This window comes from Guillardia theta, assembly GCF_000315625.1.
Source record: "Guillardia theta CCMP2712 unplaced genomic scaffold GUITHscaffold_157, whole genome shotgun sequence".
NCBI lineage: Eukaryota > Cryptophyceae > Pyrenomonadales > Geminigeraceae > Guillardia > Guillardia theta.
The window spans coordinates 1-17,802 of NW_005434517.1; the positions used below are offsets into that span (position 1 = coordinate 1).

A 17,802-nucleotide genomic window follows, 5' to 3' on the forward strand; every position below is an offset into this window, starting at 1 on the left:
AGTGTCTGCTCTAATCTCACCCTCCTTGAGGCGCATGAGAGAAGATTCAAATCCCATGCCTCGAGATAGTTCCCCAAGACATCTGTAGATGAGATCACCAGCATCTCAGCCGCCTTCCCTCCGACACAACAGCACACTCCTCCTCCAACGCACCTGTCAGGATATCTTCACTCAGCTGCAGCAAGATGCTGTTCGTGACCGCCGGGTTCTGGATCTCCTCGTTCAGGAACCTGCTTCCCGCGTCAACAACTTTCACTTCCACCCTTCACACATCACCGGGGGCCCTCCAGGCTAGTCTCTGCATCCCCCTGCTTCCCGATCAGCTCCAGCACACCCTGCGGGAGGAGGTGAGGAGAGAGGAGACGATGACAGGAGGTCAACCCTTCGCAGAGCCATCATGTCCTCATACGCCTTCTTCGCGTTCGGGTCGCTATCGGGCTGATCAAAGGAGATCTGTCATGGAGATAAAAACCAGAGGATGGGAGCACAGGGGGAGGCGGAGGAGACGAGATAGAGGAGGGATCAGGCACTGCAAACAGCATCCTCAATGCTACAACCAAGTGACAACATGACGGTAGGGCAGATGCAGGACATCAGACGGAGGGTTCATAGCGTTGCACCTCCTCCTCGAGGTTGTGATCTCGTTGAAGGATCGAGATCCCTGTGTCTAGGAGCAGGAGAGCAGCCGATTGTTTCCCAAGGGCAGATTGCGCAGCTGCAGCTCGTAGGTAACCCTGATGCCATGAAGTAAACACGCCAACATCTCCACCACCACCACCTTCTCCTCCTCCTCCCTCCTCCTCCCTCCTTCTTTGCTTTTCCTCCCCTTCTTCATGCCTCTCCATCCCTCCCGTCTCGCGTCTTCCTGTCCTCCTTCTCTCTGCATCACCTTGACAAACTCGGGGAACTTCGAGATGCTCTTCTGAGCGCTCTCGAGTGCAAGAATCGCTTGGTTCATGCGGAGGAACGAGATCGATTTGTTGCACAGGATTTGGGGCTCCGCGCTCCTGATGATATTACTTTCGACGTCGTCATCTGCAGCCAGTCATGCACAGTCTCGCTATGCAGCGCGAGGAGAGAGAGAACTTTCACCTTCGACCTGGCAGGCAGCAAGCGCGTCGTTGTAATGCCTGATCGCCACGGCATACGACCTTCGACCGAACGCGAAGTTTGCGGCTGCCTTGGAATTGAGGACCTTGGTTCAAGTATCAGCTCAGGTTGACCTCTTCTCAGCAGCACAACCTGCTCTTCGCGCTTCGCCAACAAGCCTTTCTTGAGCTTCCTCACCAGGTCTGCCTTCTCGACGCAGTCACTGTAATCGATTTTCTGCACAGATGCAAGACACGGCGAGCGTCAAACAGAACTGACTCAAGACTGCTCAAGAATTCACCAGTTTTTCCAACTCATGCTTGAGCTGTCGAGCTGGCATTGACTCTACCATCTGCAAAAGACATTTATTCGAGGCATTGAGGGCATTTCTTGCTAAACAACAAGCAAGACATCCTTGCCCTTGTTCACATTTCCTTCCCCTCCCTTCCCCTCGCTTCCCCTGCCTTCCCCTGCCTTCCCCTGCCTTCCCCTCCCTTACCACCCCTTCCCCTCCCTTCCCCTCTCCGCATCTGCCTCAATCTCTCCCTTCCTATTTCCGACCATTCCTTCCGGATTCTTCTGCCATACACACGTCCCTCAATCCGTCAAGCTCCTGCTTGTTCTCCCCTCACCATTGTCTTTCCTGTAGCCCTCTGTCCTGTGCTCTTGTCTTCTTCCCTTCATCCCTCCACCTCTCCCTGCTTCCCTCCTGCCCCCTCCCTCCCGCTCTCCCTCCGATGAGCCTTCCCCATTTTCCATCTCTTTGCTAAACACATGGCAGCTAATTGAATAATAATACTTCCCACCTTGACTTGATTGCCGCAGTGCGGGGACCCGGGCTCCGCCGGGTGACTCACTGACCCGGGCCGCCGCCGGCCGGCGGGCCCGGCGGGCCCGGAGTAAAGTTTTATTATATACCAACCAATAAGTTTTAAATCAGCACCTGGTTTGAATGATGAGTAAAGAATTTACTGGTACTCGCCAACTGAGCTTGTACCGCCCCGATCTTGTAACCCCATGTCAAGGTTGACTCGGACGCGATCATCGGATAGCAATGTCGAGCAGGCTGGCGGTTTGCGCGCTCTGGCTGGTGGTTCTGGCAGGCTGGGCATGGCAGGCTGAGGGAGCAAGAAACTTGACTTGCGGGAAGTGTGTGTTTCATGTCTCAGACGAGGGCTTGTTGACCAGGGAGGGAAGCAACTGTGGTGCTGGTTGCGGTGCTCTTGATTTCAGTGATTCATGGGGCATTCGGAATATCTCCAACGGGACTTTTGACGGGCTGTCGAGCTTGCAGCATCTAGATCTCAGCAACAACGAGCTGTCGAGTCTACCAGCAGGAGTGTTTGACCGGCTGTCAAACTTGCAGGGGCTGGATCTCTACAACAACAGGCTGTCGAGTCTACCAGCAGGAGTGTTCGACAGTCTTTTGAAGTTGTTCAGTTTAAATCTCTATAACAACAAGTTACAGAATCTACCAGCAGGAGTCTTCGACAATCTATCTATGATGTGGTCTTTATATCTCAACGATAATCTGTTGGCGAGTCTTCCTGCAGGAGTCTTGGACGGAACCCCAAACTTAATGTGGCTGAGTCTCAACAACAATAAGCTGTCCAGTCTTCCTGCTGGAGTATTCAACAGGACCTCAGCTTTGATGTGGCTGTATCTTGAGAACAACGAGCTGGAAAGTGTTCCTGCAGGAGTGTTTGATGGTCTCTCCAGAACGTGTTCCATGTCTCTCGACCACCACGTCCTATCACTTCTTCCCGCAGGAAGCTTTGACAAGCTCCGGACATGTCTGAGCCTGTCCCTCTTCGACGACAAGCTGTCCAGTCTTCCTGCAGGAGTCTTCAATGGTCTTTCGAAGTTGCGTGGGATATATCTGGAATACTATAATCTGTCTAGTCTTCCGTTGGAGTCTTCGACGGGCTCTCAGGCTTAGAGCAGCTGGTTGTTGCCAACACCAAGCTGTCTCATCTCCCTGCTGGAATATTTGATGGGCTCTCGAGCTTGCAGTCGCTATTTCTTCCCATCAATAATATCGTTAGTCTCCCTGCTGGGGTGTTTAACAGACTCACGAGCCTGAGGGTGCTGAATCTCCGTGACAACGAGCTATTCAGTCTTCCTCCTGCAGTCTTCAACGGACTTTCAAGCTTGGAGGAGATAAATCTCAACAACAACGAGCTGCAGAGTCTTCCTGCTGAAGTCTTCATGAATCTATCGAGCTTGCAGCATCTTTATCTCAACAACAACCAGCTAACAAGTCTTCCTGATGCAATCTTTGACGGCCTCTCAAGCTCTTCTCTTCGTAGTATATCTATTGCCAACAACAGGCTCTCCTGTATATCCTCCACCGCTTTCTCTGGTTTGCCTCAGGACGTCTATTTGGACCTCAGATACAACAAGCTAACTTGTTACCACTCCTCGTGGCCCGCGAGCACTATGTGGGATGCGGGCCTAGCGGTATGCTTGAACGAGACTCTCTGTCTCGACAGCCAACCAGCCATGGTCCTCCCATCGGCACACGGATGGGCCCTTCGCCCGGAGTATCTGAGGTGCCGCATGAAAGACTCCTGGGACACCATCATCCATGATGGGCTGCAGGCAAGGAACCAGACCTTCAGGACAGGCGGGCTCGGGATGCTGATGACCCGGAGGAAGTACGAGGTGTGGGTGTGCAGCTCTCGAGACGAGTGTGCAGCGGGAGGGAGAGGTTTCTGCTATGTGTACGACGAGGAGGGGCAGCGGTTCGTTCCCTGGTGACTCTTGTGGAGGTGACGCTCGAGTGAGGGACTGAGAGGATGTTGTGCAGGGGTCTAGAGGACGAGCTGGTGCTCAGCTGATGATTTCATCGATTCAAGATCAAGAGGCTATCAGCAAGCTCAAGGATTGCATGGGCCGCCACCGAAGCCTGCAGGCCGCCCAGCACGGCTGGTCACTGCCACTTGGACGACCGGGCGCACTCAGCCTCGGTGATACCACCGCGGCAGCCTGACCATACAGTCCAACTTGTACCATAGAAAGAAAAAACTGTACTACTAAGTGAATTGATAAGCTCATTAGCCTTGAACGCCGCAACATGTACTAGTCTGACTCATCAGTCAGCCAGCATGCCATGGGGCCGTAACTTGCGGCCGGTATTGACTTCAAACATGACAAGAGACCAAGGTGGCGCAAACTTGGGTTGGACGCTACTAGCTGAGGGAAGTACGGCAGAGCCCGGCCCTCCACAATCCGATCAGCTGAGCACCAGCTCGTCCTCTAGACCCCTGCACAACATCCTCTCAGTCCCTCACTCGAGCGTCACCTCCACAAGAGTCACCAGGGAACGAACCGCTGCCCCTCCTCGTCGTACACATAGCAGAAACCTCTCCCTCCCGCTGCACACTCGTCTCGAGAGCTGCACACCCACACCTCGTACTTGCCCAGCACAATCCACCTCCCGAGCCCGCCTGTCCTGAAGGTCTGGTTCCTTGCCTGCAGCCCATCATGGATGATGGTGTCCCAGGAGTCTTTCATGCGGCACCCCAGATACTCCGGGCGAAGGGCCCATCCGTGTGCCGACCCGTTGGCCTGTGAGACGTTGGCCACGCCGACTGCCGGGGCGGTGGATGGAGGGGGTGACGGGCTGGTCGACGGGGCGACGGCAGGTGACGGGCTGGTCGACGGGGCGACGGCAGGTGACGGGCTGGTCGACGGGGCGACGGCAGGTGACGGGCTGGTCGACGGGGCGACGGCAGGTGACGGGCTGGTCGACGGGGCGACGGCAGGTGACGGGCTGGTCGACGGGGCGACGGCAGGTGACGGGCTGGTCGACGGGGCGACGGCAGGTGACGGGCTGGTCGACGGGGCGACGGCAGGTGACGGGCTGGTCGACGGGGCGACGGCAGGTGACGGGCTGGTAGACGGGGCGACGGCAGATGACGGGCTGGTAGACGGGGCGACGACGGTTGACGTGGAGGACAAGCCTTGAGAGATCTCAGGGGACGTGGACTCTGACGAGGTCGTAGATGGGATGACTGTTGTTGGTTGGCTGTCGAGACAGAGAGTTTCGTTCAAGCATACCGCTAGGCCCGCATCCCACCTAGTGCTCGGAGGCCATGAGGAATGATGACAAGGCAGATTGTTGTATCTGAGGTCCAAACTGCAGCCTTGAGGCAAACCAGAGAAAGCGGTGGAGGAGATACAGGAGAGCCTGTTGTTGGCAATAGATATACTGCGAAGAGAAGAGCTTGAGAGGCCGTCGAAGACTCCAGCAGGAAGGCTCTGTAGCTTATTGTATTCTAGCGCTACAGTTTGCAGGCTCGAGAGCCCGTCAAACAATCCTGTAGGAAGTCTTTGCAACAGGTTGTTATTGACCTTTAGAGACTGTACGCTAGAGAGGTTCTTGAAGACTCTCGTGGGAAGACTGGAAAGCAGGTTGTATCCGAGTGTTAGAGAGTACACTCTCGAGAGATTGTCGAATACTCCTATCGAAAGATTCTTCAACAGGTTGTTGTCGAGATATAGCTCCTGCAAGCTCGAAAGCCTGTCAAACACTCCTCCAGGGAGACTGGACAGCTGGTTGTATTCAAGACGAATGAGGGACAAGCTCAAGAGATTATCGAAAATGCCTGAAGGAATGCCAGACAGCAGGTTGTAGCTCAGGTCAAGCTGTGACAAGCCAATGAGTCTGTCAAAGATTCCAGGAGGAAGACTCTCTAACATGTTGCTACCAAGATCCAGCACGCGCAAGCTCGAGAGACTGTCAAACACTCCTGAAGGGAGATTGGACAGCTCATTGTTGTTGAGATAAAGCTCCTCCAAGCTCGTAAGCCCGTTAAATAATCCCGTTGGAACTCTCTCCATCATGGTGTCATGAAGACTCAGGATCTTCAAGCCTGAGAGCCCGTCGAACACTCTAGCAGGAAGGCTAGAGAAATTGTAGTTCTTGAAATACAGCCCCTGTAAGCTCGAGAGCCCGTCAAAGGCTCCCACAGCAAGTGTGCTGGACAGCTTGTCGGCATACAGCGCTACGGTCAGGCGCGAGAGCGTGCTGACTGCTGTAGGCAAGGAGGGTAGGACATTGTGGTCGATTGCTAACCAGAACATCTTCATGCAACCATCACAGACTCCAGAAGGAAGACTGGACAGCAAGTTGTTGTGGAGGCCTAGGAAATCTAAGTTCCTAAGCCCATTGAAGACTCCTGCAGGTAGACTGGACAGCTTGTTGTAGGAGAGACCCAGCCAGAGCAAGAGAATTTGTTCTTGAATATCCCTGAAGGAAGAGTTGACAGCTTGTTATAGTTGAGATGAAGATACGCCAAGCCCGGCATCCCATCGAACACTCCTGGTGGTAGACTCGACAACTGGTTCCCCTCAAGACTCATTTCGTATATGCTTGGCAACCCATCGAAGGTCCCGATCGAGATGTTGCGAATACCAAAGTCACTGAGTCCTAGGTAAGAGCAAGAACAGTCGCTTCCCTCCCTGGTCAACAAGCCCGCGTCTGAGACACGAAACACACACTTCCCGCAATTGAAGCTACTTGCTCCCTCAGCCCGCCATGCCCAGCCTTCGAGAACCACCAGCCAGAGCGCGCATAGAGCTAGCCTGCCTGTCATTCACTCACAAGGGGGCAATCTCTTTACTCAAAGTTATGGCAATCACTTTGTAGCAGCTAAAAGGTACCGGCATGCAGATTGTGTATTGCCATCATCTTTACTCAAAATCATTTATATATGTATTTTTGCTTCAATGATGGGTACATGTATCTACATCAATAAATATTATTATTTCAATTCCATACAGGTGCAACTCTATGGATCTCAGTACCTGATCACTTGTACACTCCTACAAAGTGCCTGGTACTGAGCAGGGGTGTGGGGTGGGGTGGAGGTAGTTGACATGCACCCCTGTAACACAGTCAGAAGTTGATATCAGGATAAGTGGTGGGTGCTCATACCCCACCCACCGCAAATCCTACCGACATTAGAGGTACCAGGCACCCTGACCCCAAGTTACCACTGTCAGATTAGGAGGGGTACATCCTTTCATACCCACCCCTCAAATAATGAGAATCTCTGTCGTGTGGGGGGTACTACACTTGAGAGTTGATTGACCCAAGAGTACCCCACCCCCAGTATTTCAATCATCCAAAGGAGCTCACGTAGGCACCACCCCTTCCTACCCCCACCCTGGGCTCACTTAATCAGAAGTAAACCCGCATGCCTCCTCAAGGAATAAGCACCCCTACCCCTTTCAGGAAATGAAGGTACCCCTACCCCCATTGAGAATACCCACCCCCTTTCCATCCTCTCTGTCTGCTTCCTCTCATGCCCATGATATTATCCGCAGCGCTTGCTACAGCCTCCTCCTCCTCTCCCTCCTCCCTGCACGCTCTTCCTTCCTCCCCTCGATGCTCCACATCCAGGATCTCTGCTACGCCCATTTCTTGAATGCTCTTCATCCATGCTCAGCTCCGTTTGCATTGCCCCTGCATGCCTCCCCCATGATAGCCGTCTTTGTGCGAACGCTTGCGAAAGCTTTCTCAGTTACTTATCCCTGCTTCACCATAACCATCAAATAGGCCGAGTGTGACCCTCTTTCCGTTTTCTCTGAACCTACGCTGATTTGGTATTCTGGCCATGAGATCTTTCCTGCAAACAGTTTACCTCCCCCCCATACGTCTTTGAGCAAGCAGCACAAACCACCTCCGACCATTCCGACGATCTTCCTCACATCAAATCTTCATGCTATCCAAACCATGCTGAGGGCTCGATATTGTACCCTTGTTGAAACGAAAACTCCAGCACTTCAAGACATGTGAATGCTTGCATGGAAAAGTTAACTTAGAACAATGGAATACCAACAGACATGCCATCGAATCTTTAGCCTATCACCCCAGACGAAATGTCAAATGTGTTTGACGTGTTACAACAGGCGTTCCCAACAGAGAGCGTGACTCGTCTCCAGCTGCTCCACATGAACTGAATCTTGAGCACCAAAAGCAAAGAAAGGAAAGGAAAGGAGTAGCATCTGTTTGGAGAAGACAAGATCACGATTGCGGTATCTGAATCGGATGAGGATGAATGGGAAATGTCTGACATGCATGCAGCTTTTCAATGATATGAAGCATCCCAACGGGACAGAACCTTACCAGGCTCGTACGGCGGCTGATCCCACAAATGGGTGGCCGGCCACTCCTGATGTCGACTCGAACACCATTTCAGCGCATGAGAGGTGAGGAAAGCATCCGTATCAAACAGATTGCTCATATTTGATTCTGTTCTAGCACTGTCATCGCGCCATTTGACCTGAACAACTCTCACGCTGCTCGCAAACACCATGAGGAGATTCAGACGTTGTTGTCGAAGCTCAAGACTGCACAGGTGTGAGGATGAGAATCAGACATAGTTTGATCTCACTGTTGTGCTAAGGCTGACCTGAGAGCGAGCGAGACGAGGCTGAAGAGTGTGGAGGTCGAGAACATGCAGCTCAAGGAGGGCTGTGTCAGGCTTCAGGCCGCCCTGAAGACTTCGAATGAACAGCTCCAAGACGCTACCCAGCGCCTCCGTGTCGTGACTCAGGTGTCTATCGCTCGCAGTGATGCATACACGTGATTGCCTTACCAGGACAAAGCTCGTTTGGAGATCTCTTATGAAGAACTTAAGCAGAAGGTGACGATGAGGCCTTGCTGGCTTGAGAGTGCTGACAACATCTGCAAGGCCTCGAAAGAGCCGACTCGAGTCGAAGAAGTGATTGTGGTGAATCGTTGGGATGACGTGGTCTTTGCTCAACCTGATCTCGTTGTTTAAGAAGTCAAACATCGAAAACAAGTCTGGCTTCACAGAGATCGAGGTGCTTTGCGTTAGGGGTATCAAACAAGGTCTAACAGTTACTCGCAGAGGTTTCAGCAGGCATTGCAGGCACAACAGGCAAATCAGTTGCCGCAAGTGGAGCAAGCAGCAATACAGCCCGAACAGCCAGCGCAGGAGGAGCAGAAAAGTCAGCAGACACTGGAGGAGCAGCAGCAAGAGCAGCAAGAGCAGGAAGCAGGGAGGATAACTGGAGTTGGGCTGACTTTGGAGGCTCCTGCCAGAGGGATCTTCCCTGTGGTCAGTAGAGCCTTCTCACCTGAAATCAGTGAGACTGTTCCGGCAGGTCTCCTCAGTCACAGTAGGAGGTTCTGCGTTCGCTAGCAACAAGATATCCAAAGGAGATATTTTGGTCGCTGTCAAAGACTCAAGCAGGTACCATGCTGACCTTCGGATCGTTGCGTACAGACTGACTGATATGGGCCCAGGGCTTCTGAGTTCGTTCAGACCAGCGGGAAGTCGATCGATCAAACCTGCAAGCTGGTTCTGGGACCGGAAGGCACCGATGTCACGCTCAAGTACCTTGAGATGTTGAGGGTTAGCCTTTAGAGATTCAAACTTTGATCTTGACAGGTTTCGTCGCGCCAAGACCATTGCATCTGAGGTGGGACTCTAACAGCACCTTGACACAAGACGTTTCAGAGGCTGATCTTTGACGAAGGGATACGTTGAGTTCGATTGTGTCTTGCGACGCGGAAACGTTGCAAGGTGTGGGATTTTCTCTCAAATGACCCTTCTCCTTCTAACACCTTTATTTCTACAGCAACAATCAAGAGGTCAGCAATTTTCATCGTTCAAACCTCTCTGAAATGTCATATAAGTCTACTCCTTCACCTGTTACAACCTTTCAAGACGATCTTGCTGAGACGACAGACAAGCTGCTGCAAGAGGCTCAAATATGGGCCATCAAGTCCAAGCTCAGTCACATACACAAGACCGAACTCGAGGAACTTGTCCAACACGCTTTGCGATCGTATGACATGACATGCAGATGGTTGTCAAGCTGGTGGAGGCGAAGTGGATTCCTCTCGACGAGATCTTGAACCCTGAGGTGTCGCAGTTATCAATAAGACTTTCAGGGCTGACGCCTCGAGCAGCCCATCGACAGCGGAACTTTCAGCACCATCGAGAAGGCGATCTGGAGGTGACGGCATCAACATGTCGAGACGATGAGCGATGACCCTGTCTTAGAGGTCGCCACGTTGCTGTGAAGCGAGTGAGCAGAGACAGCTTCCGCACCGTCAACAACCAGCTTGAAGGGAGTGTCGCTCAAGTGCTCTAGACTCCCTGGGACTTGCTCCCTCGACCTCACGTGTGTTGTTCAGGTTCTCCGCGGCGTCATGCTGGAGCTTGACATCGTGACCATGCTTGAGCATCCCTGCGTCTGTCAATATTACGGCACTGTGGCTCACTTTCCTCCCGATGGGTACCCTGCCGTGCTCTTGGGGGTTGAGGTGACTGTTGACCAGGGGCGACATGCAACTTGGTCTTGTGTTCGCGCTCTGTGCTGGGAACCTACACAATGCTCTGCATCCGCCGTCAGGGAAAGCAGGTCAGTCTTGCTCTGGGTGGATCACGCTCTTGACATGTGGAAAGACTTGTCTTTGGACTTGAAGATGGTGATCGCAGCAGACATCGCAGAGGTAAGACATGGCGATATGTGTTTCCTGAACGGCATTCTCCTCTCCCTCTGGATCCTTGAGAGACTTGCCCGCGCCTGGTCGCCCTTGTCAGATCTCCTGACTGGAAGCCAGGGTGTCACTTACCTGCATAGTCTGAACATTATCCATCGGGACCTGAGCAGGTTATGTTGGAGGCTCAAAGTGATGTGTGTCTTGACGTTGATATTGTGCAGCCGAAACATCTTGTTGAACAACGCCTCTCGAGCTCTGATCGCAGACTTTGGTGATTATATGCTCACCTGGCTCCTCGTTGTGACTGTTTTGTCTCAAGGATGCGCTCGTAGGATGACCAGCGAGTCTGGCTACAACTCAACCACCATCTCCGGGAGGTATCCTGACATCTCCTGTCTTGATATCTTGCTGTTGGTCCGAGTCTCAAACTTCGCATGTCAGCCCTGCCTACATGCCGCCTGAACAGCTCACCGGGGCCACCTTGACCTTGAAGTCAGGTGAGCAACTTCAACACCGCAAAATCCCTTCCCTTGCTCCCTCCTCTTGTCAAACTCCCCTTCTGAAGCTTGCTCCTACCAGACGTCTTTGCCTACGGAGTTCTCCTCTGGGAGCTCCTCTCTGAGCAGGTCCTGCTCCCAGCTCGGGACCAGCTGCCCCTGACATCCACCAGGTCCCTCACGTCGACCTCATGAACAACCTGGACAAGATTCGAGCTCGCGTGACCCGTGGGGATCGTCTCCTCCCGATCTCCGAGGGCCTCCTGTCCAAGGAGCACACCTTCCGCTACAACGCCCTCATCCGACGAGCGACAAACTCTATCCCCAAGGTCCCGACCCTGACCCTTTTCCGTTGATGATGCCCCCTCCTGCCCTGACCTCTCTTGCTGCTTTGCGCGAGCTGTGCTGCTGAAGGCTCTGCTGCTGCTGAAGACTCTGCAGGCGAGGCCGAGCATTGGGGAGATGCGCGAGGCCCTGAAGGCTCTCTTTGACGAATCCTGGTGGGACAAGCTTCTTGGGGACCATCTGACTAGCTGCAGGTTTGAAGCCACGTGGGAGCGAGGGAGGAGCGACTTAGAGACTTCGCTGCGAGCGTTCTATCAGGTATCAACCGGGAAGTTGTTTCCTTCCTTCATTTGAGTCTCTCTGCCGTGCTCCTCCTTTTGTTTGAAACAACTTTTGTCAACCTCCATCTTCCGAAGTTCAGCTTGTCTTCTGCTCTTGTCTTTTGACAAATTCTCCAGGAATACAACCCAGCCAAAGTAGTTGATGCATATGCCGTGTCGGAGGAGGTGAGGGAGATTCCTCACTTGTGCTGGGATAAGTGAGCTGATTCGATCAGTTCTTCGGCAATGAGGCAGAGCTCAACAAGAAGCTGGTCGATCGTTACAAACGAGGGCTGAGGTTGGTGACTTGATGTGAATTAGATGATATGACGAGTGTTGGCAGGCTGTGAGTTTCAGATTTCTAGTGCGAGAAACGCTCTCCATGTGTGTTGTATAGTTTTTTGTTCATTAGCTCTACAAACACAAATTCTTTCATTTCTCAAAAGTTTGTGATTCATTTCAGTTTTCGACGTGAAAAGTCCGCTGTTTCCTCCCGGAAGCTTTACCCGTTGATATCCCTGTCAATTTTGAAAGTGTCAGAATAGCGCATTCGCTAGAACTGGAGGGGCAACATTGGCAGACATTTGCCTCACACGAGTCACGAAAGACATCAAAATTTTTGACATCACTGCTTTGCGGGCTCTTACCTCCGCGCTCAAATTCTATGGGTTTGGGGGATCAGAGGCAGGGAGATAGGGTGGGAGGACTGTCTTATGCTTTCTTCTGACCTGCAGATGGCAGAGCGTCCAAGGATGCTGTTGTTTCGTTCCCGTCCTCACTTAGTCAAACCTGTTAAAAAAAAGCAAGGATGAGAATCGAGATGTCAAGTACGTGTGAGCATGTGTCAGGTATATGTGCATGCCATCGGTGGAAAGAAGACCATGAGTTTATTCTCAGCGGCCGAAGCCTCAATCCTGTTGAGCTTGATAAAATGAATCCTCATCTGGCATGCTAGGTGTTGTGGTATGGAAGTGAACAGCAGAATGAGCCTTACCTTTCGATCGATGTGAAGAAGCGAGCAGTCCCAAGTCCAGATGTTGACCAAGACTAAGAACGAAGGAATCTGAGAGAGAAGGGTCAGGGGCTGCCAGGACCAAAGGCTCATAGTTCAACACAGGGTGAATGCCATCAGTAAAGAAGAAGACATAGAAAGTAATTTCATTGGCAGGCCTCAACCTGTTGAGCTTGATAAACAAATGATCCTCATCGGCAAACAAGAACGAGAGACAAAGGAAGAAGAACCTCCTCTCTTTCTCCCTCTCCTCCTCTCTTTCTCCCCCTCCTCTCCTTTTCTTACATTCTCCTTTCGCCTCGTGCCCACTCACCCCCCACCCCAAATACACCCTTCCCCTGACCCCTACCATCAAAGGAACATTTTCCTGAGTACCCCCACGAATTCTGTTAAGGCACTGAATTAGTACCCGTAGTCTTACCACCCTCACCCCCTACAGGGACCTTTTGTTCCCGGGGCTGTAGAGGCAGGCTATAACACGTGCAGCCCCTTCATCTCCCTCATTCTCATTTCATCCCCCTCATTCTTTTCAACCCTCATCCCCTACTGACCCACCCACTTTTCCATGATGCAGCATGCAATGGGCGCATCGCGTAGAAGGGAGAGACGCCAGCAGGGACGATGAGGAGGACGAGGACGAGGATGAGGACGAGGACGAGAAGACAGAAGGAGAGACATGAAGACCTCGAGTGAACCGAGCGAGTGCAAGCAAGTCATCGTCAAGGCAGGTGATCCCTTGCAAGCCTGCTTCAGTCTCGTCGAAACCGAGCATGGCCCGAGCTATGTCCTGAGGTAGACGAGGTCGGTCTCACAGGTCCGTCAACATGAATCTTCATGTTTAGCTGCCTCCATCTCACAGAGGATGGCATCATGCTTGAAGGGAGGTCGCCGAGGGTTGGACAGGCTGCTGCTGCTTCTCCTGTTGTTCTGTGGCTCATGCAAATTTGCCGGATCCCGCGAGGCGAGCAAGAGCAAGTCACGTTTGAAGAGAGGAGAGAGGGCAGGAGGGTACGACGACGAGAGCAGCAGCAGCTTCGATGCTGTGGGTCTTGTAGAGCAGGAGCTCCATGGGGGATTCGGCAAAGGGAAAGAGACTCCACGGAAGAGAAAGGAGAGAGCGAAGGAACCAAGACCAACCGATAGAACCAGACGGGAGAGAGAGGGATTGAAGGAGGAGAAGAAGGGGAAGGGGAAGGGGAAGGAGAAGGAGAAGAAGGGAAGGGAAGAAGAAGGATAGGCACAAAGCTGATGGCAAGGAAAACAAACACAGCTCGAGCGATGAAAGGAGCAGCTTGTCAGACAGTGAGGAGTCATTGGGAGAAGGACGTCGGAAGTTTCTGATGGGAGAAGACATGAACCCTCACGCTGACGTGTCAGTCTCTGACTACTCGGACGACACCAGTGATCTTTCAAGTACAGTTACTGAGTCCTCGGCCGAACGACATGACGGTGGAGGAGGGAGTAGAGAGGGAGAGAGGGGGGAGGTGTTCATGATGCGGCACGAGTGGCGGTCGAGCTCTGGAGGGGAGGAGGAGGAGGAGGAGGAGGAGGAGGAGGAGGGAGGAGGTATAGGAGAGGAGACGAGGTGGGAAAAAGGAGCAGCAAGTGACAGGGAGGTGGAGAAGATCGAGGACAGGCTCCTGTCTTCCATGAGCAAGTACTCGCACCAGCAGCAGCTCCCTGCTGGCTTCGGAGACCCATCCTTTGTGGCTCCTCACGACATGAGGGACATCTCGCAACACCCTGACAGCCCTGTCTTCGTGTGCAAGGGCGCGGTGAAGGAGCGAAAGATTGAGCCAGACATCATGAGTAAGAGCATGGCGCTTGTGTACGAGGCTGCAGAGGAGCTTGGGGAGCGGTACCTGGAGGAAGCGACGTTTCTAGCTCGGCTCCCGCACAGGAGAAAGGAGGACGGGAGCATACCTGAGTACCTGGAGCAGAACAAGGAGGAGACATTCATGACGTGGCTGTACGAGGGAGTGGCCCCCAACAATTCCAAGACGTTCGACAACCTGATTGAGTACGTGGGGGCCAGGTCAAAGCTTTCAGCTGGGATAGTACCTGGGACCACGGAGGCGAGTGAGACCATGTGGAGGATGGAGCAGAGGAGAATAGAGCTGGAAAAGAACATGACACTGGAGGGGGGAGGAAGCGTGCAGAAGAGCCGTGCTCTGACATGGGACGAGGCCATGCAGGAGAGGGCCTTGGCAAGAAGGCCTGACGAGGACGAGGACGAGGACGAGGACGAGGAGGGAAGCGACCCGACCGCGGGGAGGATCACGGAGCAGCCTCGGCTTGACGAGCGAGAGAAGGAGCTGATCATGATTAACAAGGTGAGTGTAGATGTATGTCTGCATGCCTTGGCCCGATTTTTTCCTTTTGCATTCGCTCCTTCCCTCGTCCTCGTCCTCGTCCTCGTCCTTCTTCTCTTCCTCCTCGTCCTCGTCCTTGTCCTCGTCCTCGTCCTTCTTCTCTTCCTCCTCCTATCGTCCTCGTCCTCGTCCTCATCCTCCCCCTCTCCTCATGGAGGTGGCTTGATGACGATTTGGAATGGCAGGAGCTGATCACGAAGTCGCTTAACAACGAGAGTTTTGAAATGAGGGAGACAATTCCCATCGTTGTCCCTCGTTGGGTGATAGAGAGTTACGGTGACGCGTACAAGCACCTCCTTCCTCAGAAGGAGTCTCTCAAGGTTGTCCCTGCTCCTGCTCCTGCTCCTGCTCCTGCTCCCTGCTCCTGCTCCTGCTCCCTGCTCCCTGCTCCTGCTCCTGCTCCTGCTCCTGCTCCTGCTCCTGCTCCCTGCTCCTGCTCCCTGCTCCTGCTCCTTTCTCCTCGTCCTTATCTTTCCCCTCGTCCTTGTCCTCACCCTTGTTCTCATCCTCGTTCTCCCTGCCTCCCTCCATCTTTCGTCTGCTTCCTGACCGCTGTTCTCACCCCTCTCAACAGCAACAACTCGCGCACAGAGATGCTGCAGGCAACACCATCCGAGCCATCATGTCCGCCAAAACTCTCCGGTCCCTAGTCCCGGTCAAGAGTGCGGGCCCGTTGAAGCTCGTGCGCGATGCTCCTTGGTTTGCTGCTCTGCCCTGACGTTGCTCTACAGACTGAGGAGGAGAAGAAGGAGAAGGCATTAGCAGAACAGGTCCTCACCCATGCTGCTGCTGCTGCTGCTGCTGCTGCTGCTGCTGCTGCTGCTGCTGCTGCTGCGTCTTCTTCTTCTGCTTCTTCTTCTGCTTCTTCTTCTTCTGTTTCTGCTGCTGCTGCTGCTGCTGCTGCTGCGGCGGCGGCGGCGGCGGCGGCGGCGGCGGCTCTTGTCGTATGCTTGCTAAACTGTTGCAGGCTGAAAAAGACAGAAAGCTGTCCAAGTATGAGTACGTGGAGAAGTACAGAGAGGAGGTGGGACAAGGGGAGGATGACTGGGGAAGGAGAGCGAGGAGGAGGAGGAACAAGGAGGGAGGGATGGGGAGGGAGGAAGGAGAGGAGGGGGATGGAGATGACGGGTGATTGATAGGTTGAAGAGATCGGTGCAACGGCTCTCAGCCCTGTTGTTCGTAAGACTTGGTTGATCGAACAGGTTTGCTATTTACACAAGATCATACCATCCTGCTTTTGTTGTGATCAATTATCATGATCTCCTTCCTTGATTGTTTCTCATTCATTCTTTCTGCATTCCTCTGTTCTCCCGTTCCCTCATGACTTTTGCTTGTGAGCTCTGAATTCTTTCCTTCTTTTTCATTCGTCCTTGTGTAGGCTGCTCGAAAGCACGGTCACGTTATGAAGGGTAAATAACTTCTGCTCCCCCCCACCTCGTCCTCGTCCTCCTTCTCGTCCTCCTTCTCGTCGTCCTCCTCCTTCTCGTCCTCCTCCTTCTCGTCCTCTTTCTGCATCTCCTCCTTCTCCTTCTCTTCCTCCTCCTCGTCCTCGTCCTCCTCGTCAACCTCCTCCTCCTCCTCGTCAACCTCCTCCTCGTCCTCGTCCTCCTCGTCAACATCTTCGTCCTCCTCCTCCTCCTCCTCCTCGTTCTCGTCCTCCTCCTCCTCCTCCTCGACCTCCTCGACCTCCTCGACAATTTCCATCACCACCACCACCATGATCTTCTCCTCGTTAGCTTCTTCATATTTCTCCTCATCCTCTTCCTTTCTTTCTATATTCTCCTCTTTCCATCCTCCAATTTTGCTGATCTTGTTCGTTCGCGAAATATTCACACTTTCAACAGGACGAAGTTTGTCCCATTATAACATCGATGGCGTCACAAATCTCTCGGTCCCCCCCCCCCCCCCCTCGTCCTCCACCTCCTCCTCCTCCTCGTCCTCGTCCTCGTCCTCGTCCTCGTCCTCTTCATCATCATCATCATCATCATCACCACCACCACCACCACCACCACCACCACCACCATCATCATCATCATCATCATCATCATCATCATCATCACTACCTCATGCTCTCCTGCGTCCTTCCCCTCCTCATCTGATCTCCTCTCCTTGCCGCTCTTGTTCTCCTGTACCATTTTCGGCTTCTCAAATCGTCTCGCAGGCTGTCCCGAAGAATGTCTGGATACCTCCAGAACAGTACAGGAACATGAGAAGGAAGCTGAAGGAGAGGTAAACGAAGAGGTGGCAAGGGGCGAAAACTGAGGAGGAGGAGGAGGAGGAGGAGGAGGAGGAGTGTATGTGAGGTGTGGAGCACGGGGTAGGAGGAGGAGGGCAGGGAAGAAGGTGCTGAGGGATCAACAGGTACGAGAAGGCGAAGAAGAGAGCGAGGGAACAAGGAGATCAGGTAAAAGACTGGAAGGGTCGAGATGAGAGGATGGTCGGATAGAAGATGGGGAGCTGTGGAGGAGAAGATCTCTCTCCTTGCTCCTCGTCTTCGCCCTTCTGCCCCAACCATCCTCGTCCTGTCGCTCCTCCCCTTTGTACTCCTCTACGAATTCAGGATGGTCCGATAGAAACTGGGGAGTTGTTGAGCCGGAAGGGGGCAGGCGGGGACGAGAGATGAGGAGGTGGGAATAGGCGGAAAAGTACAGGAGAGAGACACAGCAGAAAAGGAGGAGGGAGGGGAAGGGGGAATGGGGGGGGGGCGTGGGGGGCAGGGAGGGAGGGAGGGAAGGAGGGA

The 17,802-nt window shown here is 53.3% G+C and overlaps 4 protein-coding genes across 4 annotated transcripts; 3 read left to right on the top strand and 1 right to left on the bottom strand.

Annotated features, from left to right (window-relative positions):
* Positions 1-20: 20 nt before the first annotated feature.
* On the bottom strand, positions 21-1,724 carry GUITHDRAFT_147486 (hypothetical protein; the record flags this gene model as incomplete). Its single annotated transcript, XM_005820947.1, has 10 exons — positions 21-82; positions 154-230; positions 277-335; positions 382-453; positions 621-734; positions 890-1,035; positions 1,093-1,195; positions 1,243-1,326; positions 1,391-1,441; positions 1,722-1,724. Coding segments are annotated over 10 exons (771 nt in total), but the record flags the coding sequence as incomplete, so codon positions are not given.
* Positions 1,725-2,143: 419 nt separating this feature from the next.
* GUITHDRAFT_80869 (Pch2/Trip13 meiosis-specific crossover resolution) lies at positions 2,144-3,028 on the top strand (the record flags this gene model as incomplete). The annotated part of the gene is made up of 1 exon (XM_005820977.1): positions 2,144-3,028. One exon carries the CDS (start codon positions 2,144-2,146, stop codon positions 3,026-3,028), a length of 885 nt encoding a protein of 294 aa, XP_005821034.1.
* Positions 3,029-8,152: 5,124 nt separating this feature from the next.
* Positions 8,153-12,075, top strand: GUITHDRAFT_119765 (hypothetical protein; the record flags this gene model as incomplete). The annotated part of the gene is made up of 28 exons (XM_005820948.1): positions 8,153-8,307; positions 8,360-8,456; positions 8,505-8,654; positions 8,700-8,744; positions 8,793-8,831; positions 8,884-8,925; positions 8,973-9,182; positions 9,229-9,317; positions 9,371-9,479; positions 9,604-9,650; positions 9,706-9,718; positions 9,934-9,993; positions 10,040-10,086; positions 10,134-10,215; positions 10,268-10,368; positions 10,412-10,494; positions 10,539-10,585; positions 10,697-10,746; positions 10,798-10,847; positions 10,896-10,953; positions 11,018-11,073; positions 11,156-11,202; positions 11,247-11,402; positions 11,515-11,573; positions 11,613-11,676; positions 11,817-11,864; positions 11,915-11,980; positions 12,022-12,075. The coding sequence occupies 28 exons, from the start codon at positions 8,153-8,155 to the stop codon at positions 12,073-12,075; spliced, it is 2,124 nt and encodes a 707-aa protein (XP_005821005.1).
* Positions 12,076-14,042: 1,967 nt separating this feature from the next.
* On the top strand, positions 14,043-16,479 carry GUITHDRAFT_147489 (hypothetical protein; the record flags this gene model as incomplete). Its single annotated transcript, XM_005820949.1, has 7 exons — positions 14,043-15,023; positions 15,248-15,382; positions 15,637-15,717; positions 15,794-15,832; positions 16,030-16,086; positions 16,202-16,264; positions 16,441-16,479. The coding sequence occupies 7 exons, from the start codon at positions 14,043-14,045 to the stop codon at positions 16,477-16,479; spliced, it is 1,395 nt and encodes a 464-aa protein (XP_005821006.1).
* Between the last annotated feature and the right edge of the window lie 1,323 nt (positions 16,480-17,802).